The sequence below is a fragment of the Nerophis ophidion genome, linkage group LG07 (genome assembly GCF_033978795.1).
Source record: "Nerophis ophidion isolate RoL-2023_Sa linkage group LG07, RoL_Noph_v1.0, whole genome shotgun sequence".
In the NCBI taxonomy this organism is placed as follows: Eukaryota; Metazoa; Chordata; class Actinopteri; order Syngnathiformes; family Syngnathidae; genus Nerophis; species Nerophis ophidion.
The window spans coordinates 55856795-55880516 of NC_084617.1; the positions used below are offsets into that span (position 1 = coordinate 55856795).

A 23722-nucleotide genomic window follows, 5' to 3' on the forward strand; every position below is an offset into this window, starting at 1 on the left:
GCGGGAATCAGCATTAGTGATTTGCAATAACATGCATCAATTGGCAATAAAGTTCACATACTTTATGACAAAAATCGCCCGTTACCGATCCGTGGCCGATTGATCAGCCCCTCCCTCTCTAGTTTTTGTACAACATTTCTGACCTAAAAGTTAGTTTTTCTTTTTAAAAGGAATGTTGCATGTTTAAATTGTGCTGTTTTGGGGGGCATGCACTAATTATTTGGATGTAGATAGATCGGGCCGTTTTGGACTGAAAGATACGTGTACATTGGACCACCTCGCTAGCATGGGAATACTTCGCGGGCTACATCCAGCGGCCTTTGACGCAGCGGAGTATAGCACCCGCGGTGACCGTCAACGGAAGACACGTAAACGGTGTGATCGGAAGCAGAAGCGGGGATGTCGAGCGGGGCTAACAACAAAGCAAAAGGCTAATCCCCACAGAAAGCCGCTTCCTTCCATCCTGCTTTCAAACGTCCGCTCCCTGGAGAAAAAACTGGACTACCTAAAGCTGGATTTAAATGGAAGACGCGAGCCTGCTGGTCTGGGTGAGGACTCAGTTAAATTAGAACTAGCCAGCGCCAGGCTGAATAATCCCTGCACACATAGCAATTTTCTTAGAATAATACACAACTCACATAATTTTTTTTCTGCTATGATTTTGTCAGAGTTGGACATGCATTCTACTGAGGTGGCAAATTATGATGCATTCAGTTTATCGCAGCACCAAGCAAACAATCTGAAAATTCCCGTCATATCAATTCCTACATATGGTCGTAATTATTTTAAGAGCACTACGCATAATAAAAGCAACATTATTAATATTGCTACTACGGATAATTTGATCAAAAACTCCTTAAAACAGCCCACTACCTATAATATGGGCTTTTAAAACATAAGATCATTGTCTCCCAAAACGTTATTAGTTAATGAGGTCATTAGAGACAACAATCTTAACGTCATCGGTCTCAGCAAAACTTTGCTTAATCCAGACGACGTTTTTTTGCTAAATGAGTCATCTCTTCCTAACTATACGAATGCGCATATTGCCCATCACCTTAAAAGGGGTGGGGGTGTCGCACTAATATACAACGAAAACTTTAACCTTAGTCCTAACCTAAATAATAAATATAAATCGTTTGAGGTGCTTACTATGAGGTCTGTCACACTGCTGCCTCTATACCTGGCTGTTATCTACTGCCCCCCTGGGCCCTATTAGGACTTTATCAGTGAATTCTCAGAGATTGTTGCTGATCTAATGACGCACGCCGATAATATCATTATAATGGGGGACTTTAATATCCATATGAATACCCCATCAGACCCACCGTGCATGGCGCTCCAGACTATAATTGAGAGCTGTGGTCTTACACAAATAATAAATGAACCCACGCATTGCAACGGTAATACAATAGACCTAGTGCTTGTCAGGTGTATCACCGTTTCCAAAGTTATGATACTCCTGTATAGTAAAGTAATGTCCGATCATTACCTTATAAAATTAAAAGTTCAGACTCATGTTTGGCAAGCTAATAATAATAACTGCTATAGCAGCTGCAACATTAATACTGCCACAACGACAACTCTTGCTGGCCTATTGCCCTCGGTAATGGCACCATTCCCAAAGTATGTGGGCTCTATTGATAACCTCACTAACAACTTTATGCCCTGCGCGAAACCATTGATAATATAGCACCGCTGAAGTTAAAAAAGGCTCCAAAAAGGCGTACCCCATGGTTCACAGAAGAAACTAGAGCTCATAAATTATCATGTAGAAAGCTGGAACGCAAATGGCGCGCGACTAAACTTGAGGTTTTCCATCAAGTATGGAGTGATAGTTTAATAACTTATAAACGCATGCTTACCTTAGCTAAAGGTAAATATTACTCAAATCTCATCCACCTTAATAAAAACGATCCTAAATTTTTTTTCAGTACAGTAGCATCGCTAACCCAACAAGGGACTCCTTCCAGTAGCTCCACCCACTCGGCAGATGACTTTATGTATGAATTTCTTTAATAAGAAAATTGAAATCATTAGAAAGGAGATTAAAGACAATGCGTCCCAGCTACAACTGGGTTCTATTAACACAGATACGACTGTATATACGGCGGATACTGCCCTCCAAAACAGTTTCTCTCGTTTTGATGAAATAACAATACAAGAATTATTACAATGTGTAAATGGAATAGAACAAAGAACAAGTTTACTTGAACCAATTCCTGGGAAACTTATCAAGGAGCTCTTTGTATTATTAGGTCCATCAGTGCTAAATATTATGAACTTATCACTTTCCTCTGGCACTGTTCCCCTAGCATTCAAAAAAGCGGTTATTCATCCTCTCCTTAAAAGACCTAACCTCGATCCTGACCTCATGGTAAACTACCGACCGGTGTCTCACCTTCCCTTTATTTCGAAAATCCTGGAAAAAATTGGTGCAGAGCAGCTAAATGAACACTTAGCGCCTAACAATCTATGTGAAACCTTTCAATCCAGTTTCAGGGCAAATCACTCTACGGAGACAGCCCTCGCAAAAATTACTAATGATCTATTGTTAACGATGGATTCTGATGCATCATCTATGTTGCTGCTCCTCGATCTTAGCGCTGCTTTCGATACCGTCGATCATAATATTTTATTACAGCGTATCAAAACACAAATTGGTATGTCAGACTTAGCCCTGTCTTGGTTTAACTCTTATCTTACTGACAGGATGCAGTGCGTCTCCCATAACAATTTGACCTCGGACTATGTTAAGGTAACGTGTGGAGTTCCCCAGGGTTCGGTTCTTGGCCCTGCACTCTTCAGCATCTACATGCTGCCGCTAGGTGACATCATACGCATATACGGTGTTAGCGTTCACTGTTATGCTGATGACACCCAACTCTACATGCCCCTAAAGCTGACCAACACGCCGGATTGTAGTCAGCTGGAGGCGTGTCTTAATGAAATTAAACAATGGATGTCAGCTAACTTTTTGCAACTCAACGCCAAAAAAACGGAAATGCTGATTATCGGTCCTGCTAGACACCGACCTCTATTTAATATTACAACTTTAACATTTGACAACCAAACAATTAAACAAGGCGACTCGGTAAAGAATCTGGGTATTATCTTCGACCCAATTCTCTCCTTTGAGTCACACATTAAAAGTGTTACTAAAACGGCCTTTTTTCATCTCCGTAATATCGCTAAAATTCGCTCCATTTTGTCCACTAACGACGGCGAGATCATTATCCATGTGTTTGTTACGTCTCGTCTCGATTACTGTAACGTATTATTTTCGGGTCTCCCCATGTCTAGCATTAAACGATTACAGTTGGTACAAAATGCGGCTGCTAGTCTTTTGACAAGAACAAGAAAGTTTGATCATATTACGCCTATACTGGCTCACCTGCACTGGCTTCCTGTGCACTTAAGATGTGACTTTAAGGTTTTTACTACTTACATATAAAATACTACACGATCTAGCTCCAGCCTATCTTGCCGATTGTATTGTACCATATGTCCCGGCAAGAAATCTGCGTTCAAAGGACTCCGGCTTAATAGTGAGTCCCAGAGCCCAAAAAAAGTCTGCGGGCTATAGAGCGTTTTCCATTCGGGCTCCAGTACTTTGGGATGCCCTCCCGGTAACAGTTCAAGATGCTACCTCAGTAGAAGCATTTAAGTCTCATCTTAAAACTAATTTGTATACTCTAGTCTTTAAATAGACCCCCCTTTTTAGACCAGTGGATCTGCCGTGTATTTTCTTTTTCTCCTCTGTCCCCCTCTCCCTTGTGGAGGGGGTCCGGTCCGGTGGCCATGGATGAAGTACTGGCTGTCCAGAGTCGGGACCCAGGATGGACCGTTCGCCCAGAGTCTGGACCCAGGATGGACCGCTCGCCTGTGTATCGGCTGGGGACATCTCTGCGCTGCTGACCCGCCTCCGCTTGGGATGGTTTCCTGCTGGCTTCACTTTGGACGGGACTTTCGCTGCTGTGTTGGATCCACTTTGTACTGGACTCTCACGGTTGTGTTGGGTCCACTATGGATTGGACTTTCACGGTATCATGTTATACCCGCTCGACATCCATTGCTTTCGGTCCCCCCAGGGGGGAGGGTTGGGGGGGGTTGCATACATATGCGGTCCTCTCCAAGGTTTCTCATAGTCATCATTGTCACTGTCACTGACGTTTAACTGGGGTGAGTTTTTCCTTGCCCTTATGTGGGCTGTACCAAGGATGGCGTTGTGGTTTGTGCAGCCCTTTGAAACACTTGTGATTTAGGGCTATATAAATAATCATTGATTGATTGATTGATTGATTGATTATTTCAATTCATTTCAATGGGAAAGGTTGATTTGGGGTACATGTGTTTTGCGTTAAGAACTTTTTTACAGAACCAATTAAGCACAGAAGTTGTGGTACTACCGTATTGCAAATTTATATACTTTGTTAAAAAAAAAATACAATAAGAGTTAATACTGTTAAAGGGGAACTGCACTTTATTTGGAATTTTGCCTATCGTTCACAGTCATTATGAGAGACATGACTATGTATGTTGTTTTTTTTTGTTGTTTTTTTTTTTTAGATTAAAAGTTTGCTTACATTGGAGCCTTCTGCTTATAAAGCCTTTAAAAAAACATTCAAACACCTCTATTGAGATTTTATATGATGTACTGCAAGTATATATGTGATGTAGTAATGGGCACATTTATAACCTTTAATATTTACGTATTTTGATAAATTTAAGGATACACAGCGCATTAGTTAAAAAAAAACTAATCAAGACGTTTACTTTTTTTTTCTTCATCACTGATTATTACTCACTGCAGAATTTATGACAGCCAACAAACAGCGGGGGAGGGGGGACACCAAGCATATTTTCGGAGCATATTTCTCCCTAAATGGCTGTTAAATGTGTACCAACTTGTTGGATGACATCCTTAGACTTCTTCTGTCCAGGTATATTGCATGATTTATTATGTACAATAAACTTCCAGGGAGCAAGAAAGCGAGGAAACAGCAGACCACTCAATGATGTAAACATTGTTACACATGGCAGTGATCACGGCGACGCTACAAATAGTTTGTCTGCGTAAGCGCTTATAATAACAATACTTATTTAATATTCACTAATACTTGGTTAATGTTCAAGTTCCCAAATGTATTGTTGGCAATTTTTGAAAGGTTATTTATTGGATTCTATGGCCGAAATAGAGGAGCTCCCATTGGCTATGCTGTAAGCAGACCTGTATTCACGTGTATTTAATATTTAGATTGCATTAAAAAAATGTATTTGTCTTCACATCTTTCATAATGATTGTGAACCACAGGGAAAAACTCCCCAAAAAAGTGCAGTTCCCCTTTAGGTGCAATTGTTGAGTGATACATAAGTTGATATAAAAAATCTTGTAAATAATGGTATTAAAAAAGATAAAGAAACCTCACCAGCACTAACAAGGGACATAGAAGAAACCAGCAGATGCGGAAGTAGATGTTCACTGATTTGCCGAGCATCCTCTCAATCATATGAGAGATGCGATGGACACCTAATTTGATAAGACCAGCTCTAATTAGAAATACATTAAAAAGCACTGGTTCTACAAGAGTCGTGCAAGTTGTCTTATATAAGGCTCACGCCAAAGGAATGAGCTTACCAAAGAACCAGCAGACGGCTATAACCTCAAAGAAGGCCAGGAACATGAGGGAGACCACAGCTGTGTAGTGGTCCATCAGCTGAAACACATATATACCGCCCTGAGGAGAGAAGAGTTACCTGTTACCAATCGTTTGAGTAGAGAACACAAGACAGGACATGACAAATGAGGACCAATTATACAGCATTCCTGCACCTTAGTAACGTGTGGAAGCCCAAGGAGAAAGCTGATGACGCACACAACCAGGGCCAGCACCTCTTCTCTCTTGAAAAAGCGCAGCATTTGGGGGCCAAATTCATCTTTTATGAACGTCAGAGCGACTTCAAGTGTGGCAAACTGCAGCAGGGGAAAATGATTCACTTTACTCTCTGATGGAAAAAAACAACTTTATCCTGTTGTGACAACTTGACATAAACCCTTTCAGAACATTTGAAAAGCAATTATGACACTGGGGAGTTTATCATAACAACTGGGGGGGGGAAAAGCAAAACATTTCTAACAATCACTTGAAATGGTGACACTAATACAAAACTAAAAATTAAAGACTTGAATGGAAACTGGATTTTTTATTTTTATTTTGCTCATCATTCACAATCATTACGTAAGACAAGAACACACGTTTTTCTTTTTTTATGCATTCGAACTGGTAAATAAATATTAGCTAAGTGAACAATGGTGTTGCGATCCGCTGCTCGTAGACATATTAGTTTTTTTTCCTTTCTGGTATCACTCTCCGTCAAGTGACTGTTTATTTCCTGTTTAGCCTGTCACCATGGTAACTCATCAGTCCACCTGTCAATCCCGGTCCACACACACCTGTTTTGTCTAATCACCCTCCTATTTAAGACAGCCTCTTTGTTCTTTTCTTCCTGGGTTCATAAATTGCTCTCATGCAACATGTGACGACTGCTACTTTTTCTACTTGTATTTTCGTTATCTCTCACGCTATGCCACTTGATTATTCCAGTTTTCATACTGATGATTTGTTTTCTCGTTTGTGCTTTCATGCCAAGTTTAGTTTTCTGTTTGTATTTCCTAGTTTTCATACTAGTGTTTTTGGTTTGCCTTTTTATTAGCTCCAGCATTTCTGTTCAGAGCTCTCTTTTTGTTAAATAAATATTTTAAGATCCTACCTTTTGTTGTGTTCACGTCATCGCATCCACGGAGGGACAAACCCGGCATTACCATGCCCACCAGTCATCACAAATCGATCCAATAGGGGTTGCTTTATTCCGCTAATAAAGCATTCTAAAAAAAACTACATCAATGTTTTCTATACCTGCTGTAAGTATACGGTATATGTATTGTAGTAAAAGGCAGATTCATAATAACATTTAATATTTACATATTTTGTGTCATTTTAAGCATACAGTGACGCAGGCTGGTTTTTGCTATGGGTAATGTGAGCAACCACCTCTGGGCGCAATTAATGTGAGGGTGTACGCAAAAAAGAAAAAAAATTGACTGTTTTTTTTAGACTACCGCGGCTCATTTCCATTACTGGCCCTATTAATTTCGAGATCGTGGCACACTTGCTCTAAGGTAAGGCTGGCAATTTCCCGGCCTGTCCTTCTAAAACAGAGGTGTAAGATTTATACTTAATGTATTTTTTTTGTTTTTTCTCTGTTCTTGCTACCTTTTTGCAGTTAGGATTACAAAATAAAATCCTTATCAACTATTGTATTATATTTAATTATTATATATTGTGTTGTGGGGTATATACACACACACATACACATATATATATATATATATATATATATATATATATATATATATATATATACACACACATACATAAACATATACTGTATATACGTATACGTATACACTATATTGACAAAAGTATTTGGCCACCCATCCAAATGATCAGAATCAGGTGTCCTCATCACTTGGCTAGGCCAAAGGTGTACGAAATCAAGCACTTAGGCATGGAGGCCGTTTCAACAAATATTTGTGAAAAAATGGGCCGCTCTAAAGAGCTCAAGGATTTCCAGCGTGGAAAAGTCATAGGATGCCACCTGTGCAACAAATCCAGTCGCGAAACTTCCTCGCTCCTAAATAATCTCAAGTTTACTGACTGCTTTATTATAAGAAAATGGAAAAGTTTGGAAACAACAGCAACTCAGCTACGTAGTGGTAGTCCACGTAAACTGAAGCGCATAGTGCAAATAATTATTGCACAGTCAGTTGCTACAGAGCTCCAAACTTCATGTGACCTTCCAATTAGCCCAAGTACAGTACGCAAATAGCTTCATGGGATGGGTTTCCATGGCCAAGCAGCTGCATCTAATCCATACAACACCAAGTCCAGTGCAAAGTGTCGGATGCAGTGGTGTAAAGCACGTCGCCACTGGACTCTAGAGCAGAGGAGACACGTTCTCTGGAGTGATGAATCACGCTTTTTCATCTGGCAATCTGATGGACGAGTCTGGGTTTGGAGGTTGCCAGGAGAACGATACATTTCGGACTGCATTGTGCCGAGTGTGAAATTTGGTGGAGGCCGAATTATGGTGTGGGGTTGTTTTTCAGGAGTTGGGCTTGGCCCCTTAGTTCCAGTGAAAGGAACTTTGAATGCTCCAGGATACCAAAACATTTTGGACAATTCCATGCTCCCAACCTTGTGGGAACACTTTGAAGCGGGCCCCTTCCTCTTCCAACATGACTGTGCACCAGTGCACAAAGCAAGGTCCATATAGACCTTGGATGACAGAGTCTTGTGTGGATGAACTTGACTGGTCTGCACAGAGTCTTTACCTGAACCCAATAGAAAACCATTGGGATGAATTACAACGGAGACTGAGAGCCAGTATCAGTGTGTGACCTCACCAATGCGCTTTTGGAAGATTGGTCAAAAATTCCTATTAACACTCTCCGCAACCTTGTGGACAGCCTTCCCAGAAGACTTGAAGCTGTAATAGCTGGTAAGGTGGACCGACATCATATTGAACCCTATGGGTTAGTAATGTGAGTCAAGGCAGGTGGCCAAATACTTTGGGCAATATAGTGTGTGTGTATATATACATATATATATATATACACACACATATATATTAACTTGTGTGATGACTGTATTATGTTGATAGTATATATTTGTACCATGAATTGATTAACGTGGACCCCGACTTAAACAAGTTGAAAAACTTATTTGGGTGTTACCATTTAGTGGTCAATTGTACGGAATATGTACTGTACTGTGCAATCTACTAATAAAAGTATCAATCAATCAATATATATATATATGTGTGTGTGTATATATATATATATATTTATATATATATATATATATAAATTGTGTGAGATGTAAATATAAACGGAATACATTGATTTGCAAATAATTTTCAACCCATATTCAGTTGAATAGGCTACAAAGACAACATATTTTATGTTCAAACTGATAAACATTTTTTTTTGTGCAAATAATCATTAACTTTAGAATTTCATGCCAGCAACACGTGACAAAGAAGTTGGGAAAGGTGGCAATAAATACTAATAAAGTTGAGGAATGCTCATCAAACACTTATTTGGAACATCCCACATGTGTGCAGGCTAATTGGGAACAGGTGGGTGCTATGATTGGGTATAAAAAAAGTTTCCCAAAAAATGCTCAGTCTTTCACAAGAAAGGATGGGGCGAAGTACACCCCTTTGTCGACAACTGCGTAAGCAAATAGTAAAACAGTTTAAGAACAGCGTTTCTCAAAGTGCAATTGCAAGAAATTTAGGGATTTCAACATCTACGGTCCATAATATCATCAAAAGGTTAAGAGAATCTGGAGAAATCACTCCATGTAAGTGGCATGGCCGAAAACCAACATTGAATGACCGTGACCTTCGATCCCGCAGACGGCACTGTATCAAAAACCGAAATCAATCTCTAAAAGATATCACCACATGGGCTCAGGAACACTTCAGATATCGACTGTCACTAAATACAGTTTGTCGCTACATCTGTAAGTGCAAGTTAAAGCTCTACTATGCAAAGCGAAAGCCATTTATCAACAACATCCAGAAACGCCGCCGGCTTCTCTGGGCCTGAGATCATCTAAGATGGACAGATGCAAAGTGGAAAAGTGTTCTGTGGTCTGAGGAGTCCACATTTCAAATTGTTTTGGAAATATTCAACATCGTGTCATTCGGACCAAAGGGGAAGCAAACCATCCAGACTGTTATTGACGCAAAGTTCAAAAGCCAGCATCAGTGATGGTATGGGGGTGCATTACTGCCCAAGGCATGGGTAACTTACACATCTGTAAAGGCACCATTAATGCTGAAAGGTAAATACAGGTTTTGGAACAACATATGCTGCCATGTAAGCGCCGTCTTTTTCATGGACGCCCCTGCGTATTTCAGCAAGCCAATGCCAAGCCACATTCAGCACTTGTTACAACAGCGTGGCTTCGTAAAAAAAAAAGAGTGCGGGTACTTTCCTGGCCCACCTGCAGTCCAGACCTGTCTCTCATCGAAAATGTGTGGCGCATTATGAAGCGTAAAATACAACGACGGAGACCCCAGACTGTTGAACGACCGAAGCTCTACATAAAACAAGAACGGGAAAGTATTCTTCTTTCAAAGCTTCAATAATTAGTTTCCTCAGTTCCCAAATGTTTATTGAGTGTTGTTAAAAGAAAAGGTGATTTAACACAGTGTTGAACATGCCCTTTCCCAACTACTTTGGCACGTGTTGCAGCCATGAAATTCTAAGTTAATTATTTGCAAAAAAAAAAAAAAAAGTTTATGCTCACATCAAATATCTTGTCTTTGTAGTGCATTCAATTGAATATGGTTTGAGAAGGATTTGCAAATCATTGTTTTCCGTTTACATTTACATTTAACACAATTTCCCAAATCATATGGGAACAGGGTTTGTACATAGATACATACACCTCCTCAGTGGCCTAGTGGTTAGAGTGTCCGCCCTGAGATCAGTAGGTTGTGAATCAATCCCCGGCCGGGTCATACCAAAGATTATAAAAATGGGACCCATTGCCTCCCTGCTTGGCACTCAACTGCTGGCTGCTGTGCAGTGAAACCATATTTATATATGAATTATATTATACATTTCCATAGTTTAGTTAGCTGAGGTATATAATGTACAGAGTATTTTGTCAAAAACTGTATGTGTGAAACGTATTTCTTGTGCTGGGCAATAATAAAACGGCTGCGAAGACGCACTGTGTGAGGCACCTGTTCTCCCGCCTCATGGTGATAGAGGGCGCTAGTGATCCCAGGGATCATTCTTGCGACTACTCGGCTGCAGAATAAGTGACAACAAACTACAGTTAGCAAGTCAAGTGCAGCGGCAGCGATCGTTTATTTTTTCCTCTCCTCTGGACTTTTAACATGGATGTTTACATATCTAAAATAAAACAGTTTTCTAAACTGAACTTTCAATCGAAGCAGGAGGCAATAATTAAAGGAAGACCAACGCCGGAGCTAAAAGGTTTGCTTCAGACAGTGATCTCCATCAAGACAGAGAGACTTTTAAAAATTAAGAAAGATAAGGAAGACTTCTATAAACAAGTTATCGATGCTTTTGTTCAGAAGGAGCGGCGCATGGACTTCATTTATAAGTAAAGGTAAGACCATAATAAAGTTTTTTTTATTAAATGTGCTTTTTTGTCTGCTACAATTTGTATGTGTAAAGAATGCTTGTATGAGCTTTTAAACATAACCCGTTAACTGCTGCCAATCCAATGGTGAATAAGATACTCTTTAGGGTTTATATGTTTATAAAACTGACTGTGATGAAGTCAGTGCCTCACCAGCCATGAACCTCACCAAACGTCACTGATACATATATAGAGATATATATTTAGCCACCTCATAATTGTCGCAAATTACAAATTAGAATGCATAAAAAAAGAAAAACATCTGTTCTTGTCTTACATAGGGATTGTTTATAATAGGCAAAATGATACATATACATACTGAAATGATACTGATACATATATAGGCATATATATTTAGCCACCTCGTAATTGTCGCAAATTACAAATTAGAATGCATAAAAAAGAAAAACATCTGTTCTTGTCTTACATAGGGATTGTTTATAATAGGCAAAATTCCCCCCAAAAAAGATAAATATTGGATGAGTATGAATGAATTTTTTTTTTAAGTACTCAGCAGAATTGTGTACATAAGCTTGGGAGCTATTTACCTGGCTGTCCAGGCCAAGACAGAGCAACATAAAAAAGAAGAGAGGAGCCCACAGCTGAAAGGCTGGCATCGTTGAGAGGACTTCAGGGTACACGACAAACACAAGACCTGGGCCTTTAAAAAAAAAAAGAGTCAGGGTGTTTTTAATTAAGCAATACAGATATAGTTGAAATTTGTAATGCAAATGTGGTCTAAAAAACATAACTCCCTATATATTTATTGAGAGGAACATTTTAACACTCATTTGACTTTCAAAATAATGGAAACCATGCAACCTTTATGTTATAAATGTCAAACCAAATTGTAAAAGTAGTATTACCCTGCAAATAAACTTGTGCTATCAAGACAAATCAAAGTTATTTCTACAAGAAAATAACCTTTGCCAAATATTGCTTAGTACACACTTTAAAATACAAAAGAAAGATCACAAAGATGTAAAATAGTTTCTATGTACACAAAAGGTCTAGCAGCATGATAATGCACAGCCCCAATTTGCAAACGTATGTACATACTTCCCACAAGTTAAAAACCTGTTCTTTTCTGGCCTGCAGCATACCCACTATACACGTTACCCATTGAGCACGTGCAAAATGCTCTGAACATACATAAAGTATAGGTCACACCAGACACTGATTAGTTTTCTGACCCCTCAATCACTGGTCTAAATTGTCTTAAGTAGGATTTAACCACATATCTGAACAATCTCAAATCACTTCTAAGGCGAGCTCCTTTGTCGTGGACGTTGAAGCATTGTCCCATAAAATTTGTGTCGTCAATGGAAAAGAATGTTAATGTTTTTTTTCCTACCGCCTTATCAATGAAAGTGCTGTCACTATTGTCTGGATTGGACTACATCTGACCAATCTAAGTCTATTAGCATGTGCTAATGAAGCCTACTGGAATTAGAGGCGAAACTGTCTTCTAAGACAAACCAAAAAGTCCAGTTTCGATCGATTTAATGCCCTAAGATTACTAAAGCAATATGTCTTGAAAACACTAAATGCACAGCCGAACAAATGGGCGGAAACTGAACTCACCATCTGTAGCCAAAAAGTTAAAAAGCGCCTAAATGAAATGGCATTTAAATACAGAAAAGCTCAACAATATCCGTCATCAACACCTAAACATTAAAAAAAACAAGGTTCCAATGGGTTAAAAAAACAATTTTGGACGATCAGGGCTGTACACTGCAACCAATTTACTCGCATTTACAAGAAAAAATAGGTCATGCATCTACAAAAAAAAAGTATCAATCATGCAAGTATGGATTTCAACCCTTTCATTCTCGCTTTGCTCCTAAAATCAATCCATCAACAATGGATCAAATAGAGTAAGATTTAGGATTCATAAACAGGGAAATTAACATTGCTGTCAAAACCAGAGATGCCATTTCAACTCTCAGAGCATCTTCCTCAGCCAGGCGTGATCATGTGTACACAGCATCGCCACTCTCACGACGTGCTACCAAAACAATAAGCCAGTCACCGCGGATTTCATTTCAACAAGAAAAGATATGAATTTCATAGTAGATAAAACCACATTTCCACTGCTGGATATTGTGCTCATTGATGTCGATTGTGTTTTCACGTTTAGGGGGGGAATTGCTATGATATTAAGCAAACAATCGGTTGGCGGTGATGAAAAATAACTTGAATGGCGGTCGCTGTTTTCTTTTGTGGTTTTGTTTGGCTACACAGCGTGCTACTTCAGATGAGATGGAAAGCAGGGAAAGAGAACGCAAAAATGACACAAACGAAAAAGATATAAGTTAGTATTGCTGGTCAGCAGTTTCTAATTTGTGCTTCCACTGCTAATGATCAGACTTGCGATATTAAACATATTTAAACATCGCCTGTATAAACTTTGGTCTGTGTCTCTTCTTTTCTCCAGCGGTGGCTCATCAACACCACATGCAAATGTCTGCACTTTTTAGATGTCAATTTCTTTTACTTTAACATTTGTACTACTCGTAATGAAACAGGCACATCGATTGTGGTTAAGAATGCTTTGTTTGTTATCAAATCAGCCCTTATATTGATATATTTGGTACTATTTGTTTTCACTTTAATTTTAGTAATTTATTTAAGTGTTATTATGTTGTTTAAAAAGTGCTATTTTATTATAATTGTGTACGTCTTGCCCTTGTAAGAGTTTTGTTTGAATTCAGAAACATTTTCAACATAACTATAAATAAAAAATATCACAACTGTAGTAAGTGTGACAGGGTGTGTATCGGGTTTATTTGCAGGAATGAGAATACCTGCCTGGAAGAGTGTGGCGTATCCACAAGGTAATAAAATCTTGTAACCGTGTTCTAAACGTGTTCTGACATTAGACGTTTCTTACTGATTAGTAGACCATATTGAGAGGCACTAGGGTGTATCCTTAATGTGGTAGAAGTGTAACAAAGAATTAAGTGCCTGTTTATTTTTTATGCATGTGTATTAGAGTAATAACTTAAGGTTTAAGTACCAATGATTGTCACACACACACTAGGTGTGCTGAAGTTATCCTCTGCATTTGACTCATCACCCTTGATCACCTCCTGGGAGGTGAGGGGAGCAATGAGCAGCAGATAGTAGCCGTGCCTGGGAATCATTTAGGTGATTTAACCCTCAATTCCAACCCTTGGAACGGGTGTCGCAGTGGGGAGAGTGGCCGTGCGCAACCCAAGGGTCACTGGTTCAAATCCCACCTAGAACCAACCTCGTCACGTCCGTTGTGTCCTGAGCAAGACACTTCACCCTTGCTCCTGATGGATGCTGGTTGGCGCCTTGCATGGCAGCTACCTCCATCAGTGTGTGAATGTGTGTGTGAATGGGTAAATGTGGAAGTAGTGTCAAAGCGCTTTGAGTACCTTGAAGGTAGAAAAGCGCTATACAAGTACAACCCATTTATCATTTAACCCATTACTTGATGCTGAGTGCCAAGCAGGGAGGTAATGGGTCCCCTTTTTATAGTCTTTATAGTCGGCCGGTGTTTGAACTCGCGACCTACCGATCTCAGGGCGTACCCTCTCTAACTACAAGGCCACTGAGTAAACACAGTGCTCTGAAGCAATGAGTCATATTAATGTGATTAAATGATTTAATGATTAGTGTGGAAACTATGGACCCTCAAGTCTTGGCCTGCTGTCGCGTTTGGTAAGATCTTGGTTTTATTTTACAATGTCTTTTGAGTATTCTCAGGGCATTCAATCGATCGCAACTGAACGTTTTGCCTTTCATCCAAGTAGGGTTCATCAGTTCCTAATCTTAGACTTAAATTAGTCCGATATATTCGGAAAAGAGAGACTGCCATGAAAATACAATGGCCTGGATGAATGAGAAATCCATAGACATGTCTCATGAGATTAAGCAAAGAACACTCCCACTACCTTCATTATTCTGATTATATTTAATATTTAACCCCTTTGACATTCATTAGCAAATGTTTATTTTTTCAAACTCTTAATTAATATTACATGATATCTTACAACCGCCTAAACCCATGTTTACCTGTATGTCATCTTTTTTGTAAGGGGCGCTGGAAGCCGGCAGACCCGTCAGCGATCCTGTTCTGTCTCCCTGTAATGTTTGTCTGATCTTGAATGGGATTGTGCTGAAAATTTTAATTTTCCTGAAGGAACTCTCCTGATGGAATAAATAAAGTACTATCTAATCTAATCTAATCTAGTTATTTTTGTCCTTCAAAACTCCATATCCAAATAATTATTCTAGAGGCCACATTTCCAGAAAGCTAATTACCGGGGGACGAACTACTCTCTTCACCATCCTTCTTATTGTGAGAACCAGTTTCCTCTTCAGTGGACATTTGTTTTTGGTTTATTTATTTTGTCAGTTACAAATTTCTGAGAAAGTAGTCCTGTTATGCAAAATACAAGTGTTCTGTGGTGGATGCTGGCCTTGCGGAGGTTTATATGTAAATGCAAGGATCTGGCAATGTGTTAACAGTGGTCCAAGTTCTTCTATAGAACAGGAGCAACTTTAATGTATTTAGCAATTTGCTTTGGCTCTGCGATGAGGTGGCGACTAGTCCAGGGCGTACCCCGCCTTCCGCCCGATTGTAGCTGAGATAAGCACCAGCGCCCCCACGTGACCGCAAAGGGAATAAGCGGTAGTTAAAGGATGGATGGCTGCAAAAAAAATGTTTTCCCCAAGTTTTGAACTGAGCTTTTGGGCTGCTCTGCTTTCACTAACTATGCACAAAATAAGAATTCTACAACTCATGAAAAAAACATAATCAGATCATGTTTGGCTTTTGAGAAGTCAAACTAACACACCTCAATTATACGATTGAAATTGGTGTGTGCTGCCACAGGGGACTCTTCGTATCGCGCAAGCGCCAGTAGTCTCAACGCGCGGTTTTTAACCTAGAAGCGGATCCCATTCAGGCAAAACATAGGCAACAACTCGAATGAAATAGAGACTGTATATTTGCTTCATAAATTAAAAGATAGATCATTTTGAAGTGCATTGATGAAAGAAAAAAGAGAGACTGAGATTTATTCAAGAAGGTAGCTAAGGTAATGGAGAATACCGGCTGTATACAGACTCCAGAACAAATACGAGTGAGATCATTGAAGAGAATGAAGCAAGTATATCACAAGGCAAAGAAGAAAGTGTACACAAACCTCTTCACGCTGCATCCGTGCATTAAAAACTGATTAGCAATACCTCTGCATTCTGCACAACTGGCAAGCTTGTACAGAACAAAAACAAATCCTCATCTGAAGTGGTATCAGGGCACGAACAATATTTTCCTTTAGAGCTAAAACTCTTTCCATCAATTTACAGGGCTTATTGAATAAACTTGAAGATATTTGAAATATTTATTTCTAATTACCATCCAAAAATTCCTTCAAACAACTCTTTCCCACCAGTCTATGCTTCGGACCCGCATCGAGCAACTCCAAGACAATCGTGGTAGTAGTGTCATGTTGAAGTAGTGAATTCGGATCATTTCTTGTTGCCGTCTGCTATTTAACATTTACATAGTCATTGTTAAATACGGAATATTTAAAATTTGAGCCAATATTACGGCAGGACATCAGGTACAACAAGTACTAGGCTGTTGACTTGTCCATTTCTGCAAGCCAAAAGAGTGACTTGTGAGGAGCAACAAAGATGACTTGTTTTAGTTTGACGTCAAAGGTCAACCGGAAAAGCAATACATTTATCTGCACTAAAAGGAAACAAGCGCCCCCAAGAGTACGGGTTGCACAAAGCTTATGACAAATAGTCGCATTAGAGTGTGTGCATGGACCCTGGGACTTCACATGTAGGTGTGAAAATACAAAAAAACAAACTATTTGAAAAATCGAACTGATTTAGTGCATGGAAATGTAGTCATTGCTGGGCCAGACCTATATTTGAATAGCATTGCTGTAAAAAAAAAACGAGTTTTCAAAAACTGACTTCCTTGAGCCGATGGCTTTCAGATTGAAATGTAATGGTCTCTATGATGCTTACCATCTGTAGATATGTTGTCCACAGGGAGACTATGTATGTGGGCCATGTAGCCAATAGCTGAGAAGATCACGAATCCAGCCAGGATGCTCGTCAATGAGTTGGTAAATGAAACAATCAAAGTATCCCTGGAAGTGAAGCATGGAAAAGAGTGTTTCGTAACCTTAAGAAAATAGACACACAAGCATATAAAGTCACTGTTTGTTGATGGTTGCTTGGATTACTTGGAAGTTTACATCTGTCAGTATGATTAACAAAAGTGCACGGAAATGGGTCAAGGAATAAGCAGTTTAAATTTGGAATGGACTTATTGAAAACATGTGCCCTATATTGTTCCATCATCCATCCATATATCGCTTATCCCAGTGATATTCAACTAATTATTTGGAGGGCCATATTTCCAGAATGCTAAGGACACTTGGGGAAGACTCCTGCCTTTACTATTAGACTTATTTTGTATATTCCGCTGAACCAGCATCTTCCAAAGTAGAGATTTGATTTTGGTCTATTTATTTTGTCAGAGTTACATGAGTGCTATTCTGTTCTTAAGGACCTTATGCAGAACAGCTAAAGCCAAATATCATATCTATAACAGCACTTTATTTTAAGAATCTGTTGCAAAAAGGCAGGGAGTTGAATAGCCCAAAAGATGAAAAAGAGATGACCTAAAATGGAACCTTGAGGAACACCACTAGCATATCATAATTAATTGACTATTGACTGCATCTTAAGTTAACAAGCGACAACACCTTAGTTACATGAACTACATTATCAACATTTGGAGTGAGGTGTCCGCATAAGTCGGATAAAAGGGTACACATTTTAATTTTAAGGAGCATTATTTTTAGATGTTTATGCAACAATTCAAATTACAATAAGTGTAGTAAAACCTGTTTACTAAATGTACACATTTATGGACTGGTGCGGACTGGTGGATCACATACTTTAACGTGTTATCGCCGTTACTTCATCAACAAGCATGAATAGATCGATCACAACCCATTGAAAAGAAAAATATCAAACAACATACAGGTCAACATTACCTGACAATGTTGTTGTTAAATTTGTTGTAACTCGCCATCGAAATCATGGAGCCAAAAGCAATTCCAAGGGAATTAAACACTTGGGCAGCTGCTTTAACCCACACCTATGATTGAGACAGAGAATAAAAAAAATCAATGTGAGAAAACTACATATGTTTTTAAACATTTTTTTTCCTGAATTAGCCTGCATGAACAACACAATTGTGTCACATCATGTGTACATTAATTCAATTGATAAAAGTGCATCAAGATAATCATATGAAGGTCATCTTTACAATTACTATTACTAGGAATGGCGATGTTGATGTTGTGACTTGAGTGGGTCCATGAGAAATTCAATTGGTCCTTAATTTAAATAAAACATTTGAATTTGTTATGTTTGACTTTATCTTCTTTTTTTTCTTAGATAGTAGCGTTAAACTCCTTTGATGATGGGATGATATGGTATTAGTTATGATTAACGTATATATTTATTTAAAAATGTATCCGAATTAAAAAAAAATAAAACAATTTCAAAGACATTTTGTTATTGATCCAATAACTTTGAATGTACCCATCGCTTTCTAACTTAACTGGACTGACAAAGTTTTGCAGGCAGATTTGGGCTAAAATTATAGTAAAAACTATTAATCGCATAACTTTGTCTCTCTGTTGTTAGATAACCAAAGATTTCACCTTCCACATGTCTGACATGCGCCCACTTTACAAGCCCCGCATCACAGACGTACTGCCAAGAAAAGCAAGGTCCACTTTACAAATTCAGCAAGATATTCATGTCTACCATGAATGATTAACGTGGACCCCGATTTAAACAAGTTGGAAAACTTATTCGGGTGTTACCATTTAGTGGTCAATTGTACGGAATATGTACTGAACTGTGTAATCTACTATTTGAAATTTCAATCAATCAATTCGTTTTTACTCGCAGTGCTTTTTCTCTTCCTGTTGCTCTGCAGCCACGAGCATGTTCGCTTATGTCTAAAAACATGAGCGATGACGCCTCCAACTATTGTCAGCAAAAGAATTGGTCGGCGACAAATATCACTCATGATCTGTGTCAAAACGTCATCAAATGGTTGCATCTGTACAAGTAACTGTGATTTTAAACACAATACAGTATTTTTTTTTTTTGTGGAAAAATAGGGTACAAACCTAGGACACGAGAAGAGGGAGTTCACTGTGTACTTTCAGATAATTATGCTAGACCAGTCATTCTCAAATTGGGGGGGGGGGCGCGTGCTCCCTCGGGGAACATGTTTTTTTTTTTTATTGTACTACAGAATATGATGAAACCTATGTAGCACATGGCTTGACTGTGACCACAGTGGGAGACGAGGAAAGACCGGTGTGTTGCTTCCTTTAATGTTAAAGGCCTACTGAAATGAGATTTTCTTATTTAAACGGGGATAGCAGGTCCATTCTATGTGTCATAATTGATCATTTCGCGATATTGCCATTATTTTGCTGAAAGGATTTAGTAGAGAACATCCATCATAAAGTTCGCAACTTTCGGTGCTAAGAGAAAAGCCCTGCCTCTATCGGAAGTCGCAGACGATGACGTCACATGTTGATGGCTCCTCACATATTCACATTGATTTTAATGGGAGCATCCAACAAAAAGAGCTATTCGGACCGAGAAAAGGACAATTTCCCTATTAATTTGAGCGAGGACGAAAGATTCGTGTTTGAGGATATTGATAGCGAGGGACTAGAAAAAAATTTTTAAAAAAGTTTTTAAAAAAAAACGCAATTGCATTGGGACGGATTCTGATGTTTTTAGACACATTTACTAGGATAATTCTGGGAAATCCCTTATCTTTCTATTGTGTTGCTAGTGTTTTAGTGAGTTTAACAGTATCTGATAGTCGGAGGTGTACGTCCACGGGTGTTTTGACGCGCAGTGTCTCAGGGAAGACGACGGCAGCTGTATGGGCGGCACAAGCTCAGCTGATATCCGGTAAGAAGCGACTTTTTACCACAATTTTCTCACCGAAACCTGCTGGCTGACATTCGGTTGGGATCCATGTTCGCTGTGATCCATAGTAAAGTTTCACCTCCGTGAATTTTAAACAATGAATCACCGTGTGTTTGTGTGGCTAAAGGCTAAAGCTTCCCAACTCCATCTTTCTACATTTGACACAATTAATCACAATATTTTAATTAAAAAACTAGAACGATATGGCATCAGAGGGTTAGTCTTAAATTGGATAAGGAGTTATCTAACGAACAGGAAACAATACGTGAAGCTAGGCGAACACACTTCCACAATGCTAAATATTTCCTGTGGTGTACCTCAGGGATCAATACTAGGACCTAAATTATTCAATCTCTATATAAATGACATTTGTAAAGTTACAAGAGATTTACAGTTAGTATTATTTGCGGATGATACAACAGCGTTTTGTTCAGGAGAGAACACTCAGAAGATAATACAAATAATAACAGAAGAAATGAACAAATTTAAAAAATGGTTCGACAAAAACAGACTATCATTGAATCTCAGTAAAACTAAAATAATGCTATTTGGTAACAGTAGAAAAGAAAGTAAAACACAAATAAAAATAGACGGAATAGAAATTGAAATAGTAAATGAAACCAAATTTCTAGGTATAATGATTGATGATAAATGAACTGGAAATCTCATGTAAAAAATATACAACATAAAGTAGCAAGAAATACGTCAATAATGAATAAAGTCAAGTATGTTCTAGACCAAAAATCACTTCATATTCTCTACTGCTCACTAGTGTTACCATATCTCAGTTACTGTGTAGAAATATGGGGAAATAATTACAAAAGTACACTTCATTCACTAACAGTGTTACAAAAAAGATCAGTTAGAATAATACATAATGTTGGGTATCGAGAACATACAAACCCTTTTATTTATTGAATCAAAGATACTGAAATTCCACGACAAAGTGGAATTGCAAACAGCTAAGATTATACACAAAGCAAACTATAACCTGTTTCCCAAGAATATACAACAATTCTTCTCAACAAAAGAAGAGAAATATAATCTTAGAGAAAAATGTAATTTAAAACATTTGTATGCACGTACAACACTTAAGACCTTCAGTATATCAGTATGTGGAATTAAATTATGGAATGGATTAAGCAAAGCAATCAAACAATGTACTAATATGATCCACTTCAAGAAACTCTTCAAACTGGAAGTGTTTACAAAGTACAAAAAAGAAGAACTGTGATAAACATTCTGATTTTACTCATCCATTCATTCTCAAAATAATCTTACTTATCTCATCGTATGGAATAAAACTTGCTTCACCAATTATTTATTTGTTTATTTATTTTTATCGTGATTACTTATTACTTAAGGAGTATACATTGTGAATACATTGAGAACAGGAAGTGAACAAAAGTTTTAGCAAGTGTTATGTAAAGAAAAGTGGTAGGATTAAATAAGCTCTGCTTCTTCCTACTCCTTTTCGAACATGTTGAAAAGAGAAACTGGAAATTGTGATGTATCTTGTTGTATGCTTGCATGTTCGAAATAAACTCAAACTCAAACTCAAACTCAAACTTTGACTTATCCAATATTAATTGAACAAATTGCAAAGGATTCAGCAAGACAGATCTCCAAAATACTGTGTAATTATGCGGTTAAAGCAGATGACGTTTAGCTGTGTGTGCACAGCGCTCATATTCCCTAACAGCCCGTGACGTCAAGCGTACACGTCATCATTACGCGGCATTTTCAAGAAAAAACTCCCGGGAGGTTTAAAATTGCAATTTAGTAAACTAAAAAGGACGTATTGGCATGTGTTGCAATGTTAATATTTCATCATTGATATATAAACTATCAGACTGCGTGGTGGGTAGTAGTGGGTTTCAGTAGGCCTTTAATAATCTCACAATGTTGTGCAGAGGTATAGTTTTAATTATTTAAAAGACAAATTATAATATTTATAGTCACGGTGGAGAGTGGGGGGAGGGCACAATATTTTCTTCTTCCAAGGGGGGGCGTAACAGAAAATATTTGAGAAGCACTGTGCTAGAGAGTCACTGAACATGCATGTCTGTATATAAGTACAGGCATGCACACCTAGTTTAGAACTTTTCTTTTTGTGAGGACTCTTCTTCGGCATGGCAATGCCGGTGTGGTTTTCCCGTGGATGCGTCGAAGCAGAACACAGCAAAAGTAAGATATAAGGTATTTATTTAATAACAAAAGTCTATGAACAAAAATACTGGTGTAAAGAGAAAGAGTAAACAAAACATTTAGCATGAAAGCTAGACAATAAAGTGGCTTGGCGTGAGAGCTAGCGAGAAAATACATACGAATGATGAGAGTCGTCACTGATGCGCGTGGGCAAATTAGGATCCGAGAATGAGTGAACAGAAAAGGTGAGCTTAAATAGGAGGGTGATAATTATTAGCAGGTGTGCGGGGCGAGACAGAGAATGAAAAAACAAACACGTGAAGATCTGAGCAGCAGATCGCAACAGTATTCCCCCCCAACAAAAGACAGATACCAGATGTCTTAAAAAACAAACAAAAACTTGAACCCCCTCCCCAAAACCAGAAAAGTTCACAAACGAAGGGAGGGCGGAGGGAGGCCACGGTGGAGGGTCGCCAGATCGCATGTCCCCGAATCCACCGAGGACACATCATGTGGCGGCGGCGGGTGGAACGCTGCTGCCGAAAAAGTTTTGGCGGGCGACCTCGAAAAGGCCACATTAGTGGCCGCATCGCAGGATGAGGTGCCCGGCGAGGCGGACGACCCGGGCACGGCCACATCCGTGGCCGACATGGAGGAGGGAGTGTCTGGCGAGGAGGATGACCTCGCAGAGGCCACGCCCGTGATCGACGTGGTGGACGACGCCTCAGCACCGAAATCCCAGCAGGCTTGGAAGCAGCAGACGAGGGTGCGGGGACTGCAGCCAAAGCAGGCCCGAGTGCAGCTGGCGAGGATGATGCGGGTGCTGCAGCCGCAGGAGTCGTCGGAGGCGGCCTGGGAGCCGCAGGAGTCGTCGGAGGCGGCCTGGGAGCCGCAGGAGTCGTCGGAGGCGGCCTGGGAGCCGCAGGAGTCGTCGGAGGCGGCCTGGGAGCCGCAGGAGTCGTCGGAGGCGGCCTGGGAGCCGCAGGAGTCGTCGGAGGCGGCCTGGGAGCCGCAGGAGTCGTCGGAGGCGGCCTGGGAGCCGCAGGAGTCGTCGGAGGCGGCCTGGGAGCCGCAGGAGTCGTCGGAGGCGGCCTGGGAGCCGCAGGAGTCGTCGGAGGCGGCCTGGGAGCCGCAGGAGTCGTCGGAGGCGGCCTGGGAGCCGCAGGAGTCGTCGGAGGCGGCCTGGGAGCCGCAGGAGTCATCAGCGTAGAAGCAAACGGCGACGTCGTAGAGGCAGGCGTATTAGTCGTCGGCAGTGCTTGGCGGCGTGGAGCTGGTACCGGCGCTTGGCG

At 39.7% G+C, this 23722-nt stretch overlaps 1 protein-coding gene across 2 annotated transcripts in view; it reads right to left on the bottom strand.

Moving 5' to 3' along the window:
- Positions 1-23722, bottom strand: part of si:ch211-225b11.1 (uncharacterized protein LOC561694 homolog) — a 58635-nt gene that overhangs the window by 13394 nt on the left and 21519 nt on the right. Inside the window, exons 6-11 of one of the 2 annotated variants that reach the window (XM_061906569.1) lie at positions 18308-18411; positions 17268-17392; positions 11798-11910; positions 5834-5974; positions 5639-5738; positions 5430-5530 (exon numbers count right to left, since the gene is read on the bottom strand). In XM_061906569.1, coding sequence (XP_061762553.1) covers positions 5430-5530; positions 5639-5738; positions 5834-5974; positions 11798-11910; positions 17268-17392; positions 18308-18411 — 684 coding nt within the window. The remainder of the gene's footprint in view (positions 1-5429; positions 5531-5638; positions 5739-5833; positions 5975-11797; positions 11911-17267; positions 17393-18307; positions 18412-23722) is intronic. The other variant, XR_009807545.1, reaches the window with a different exon arrangement.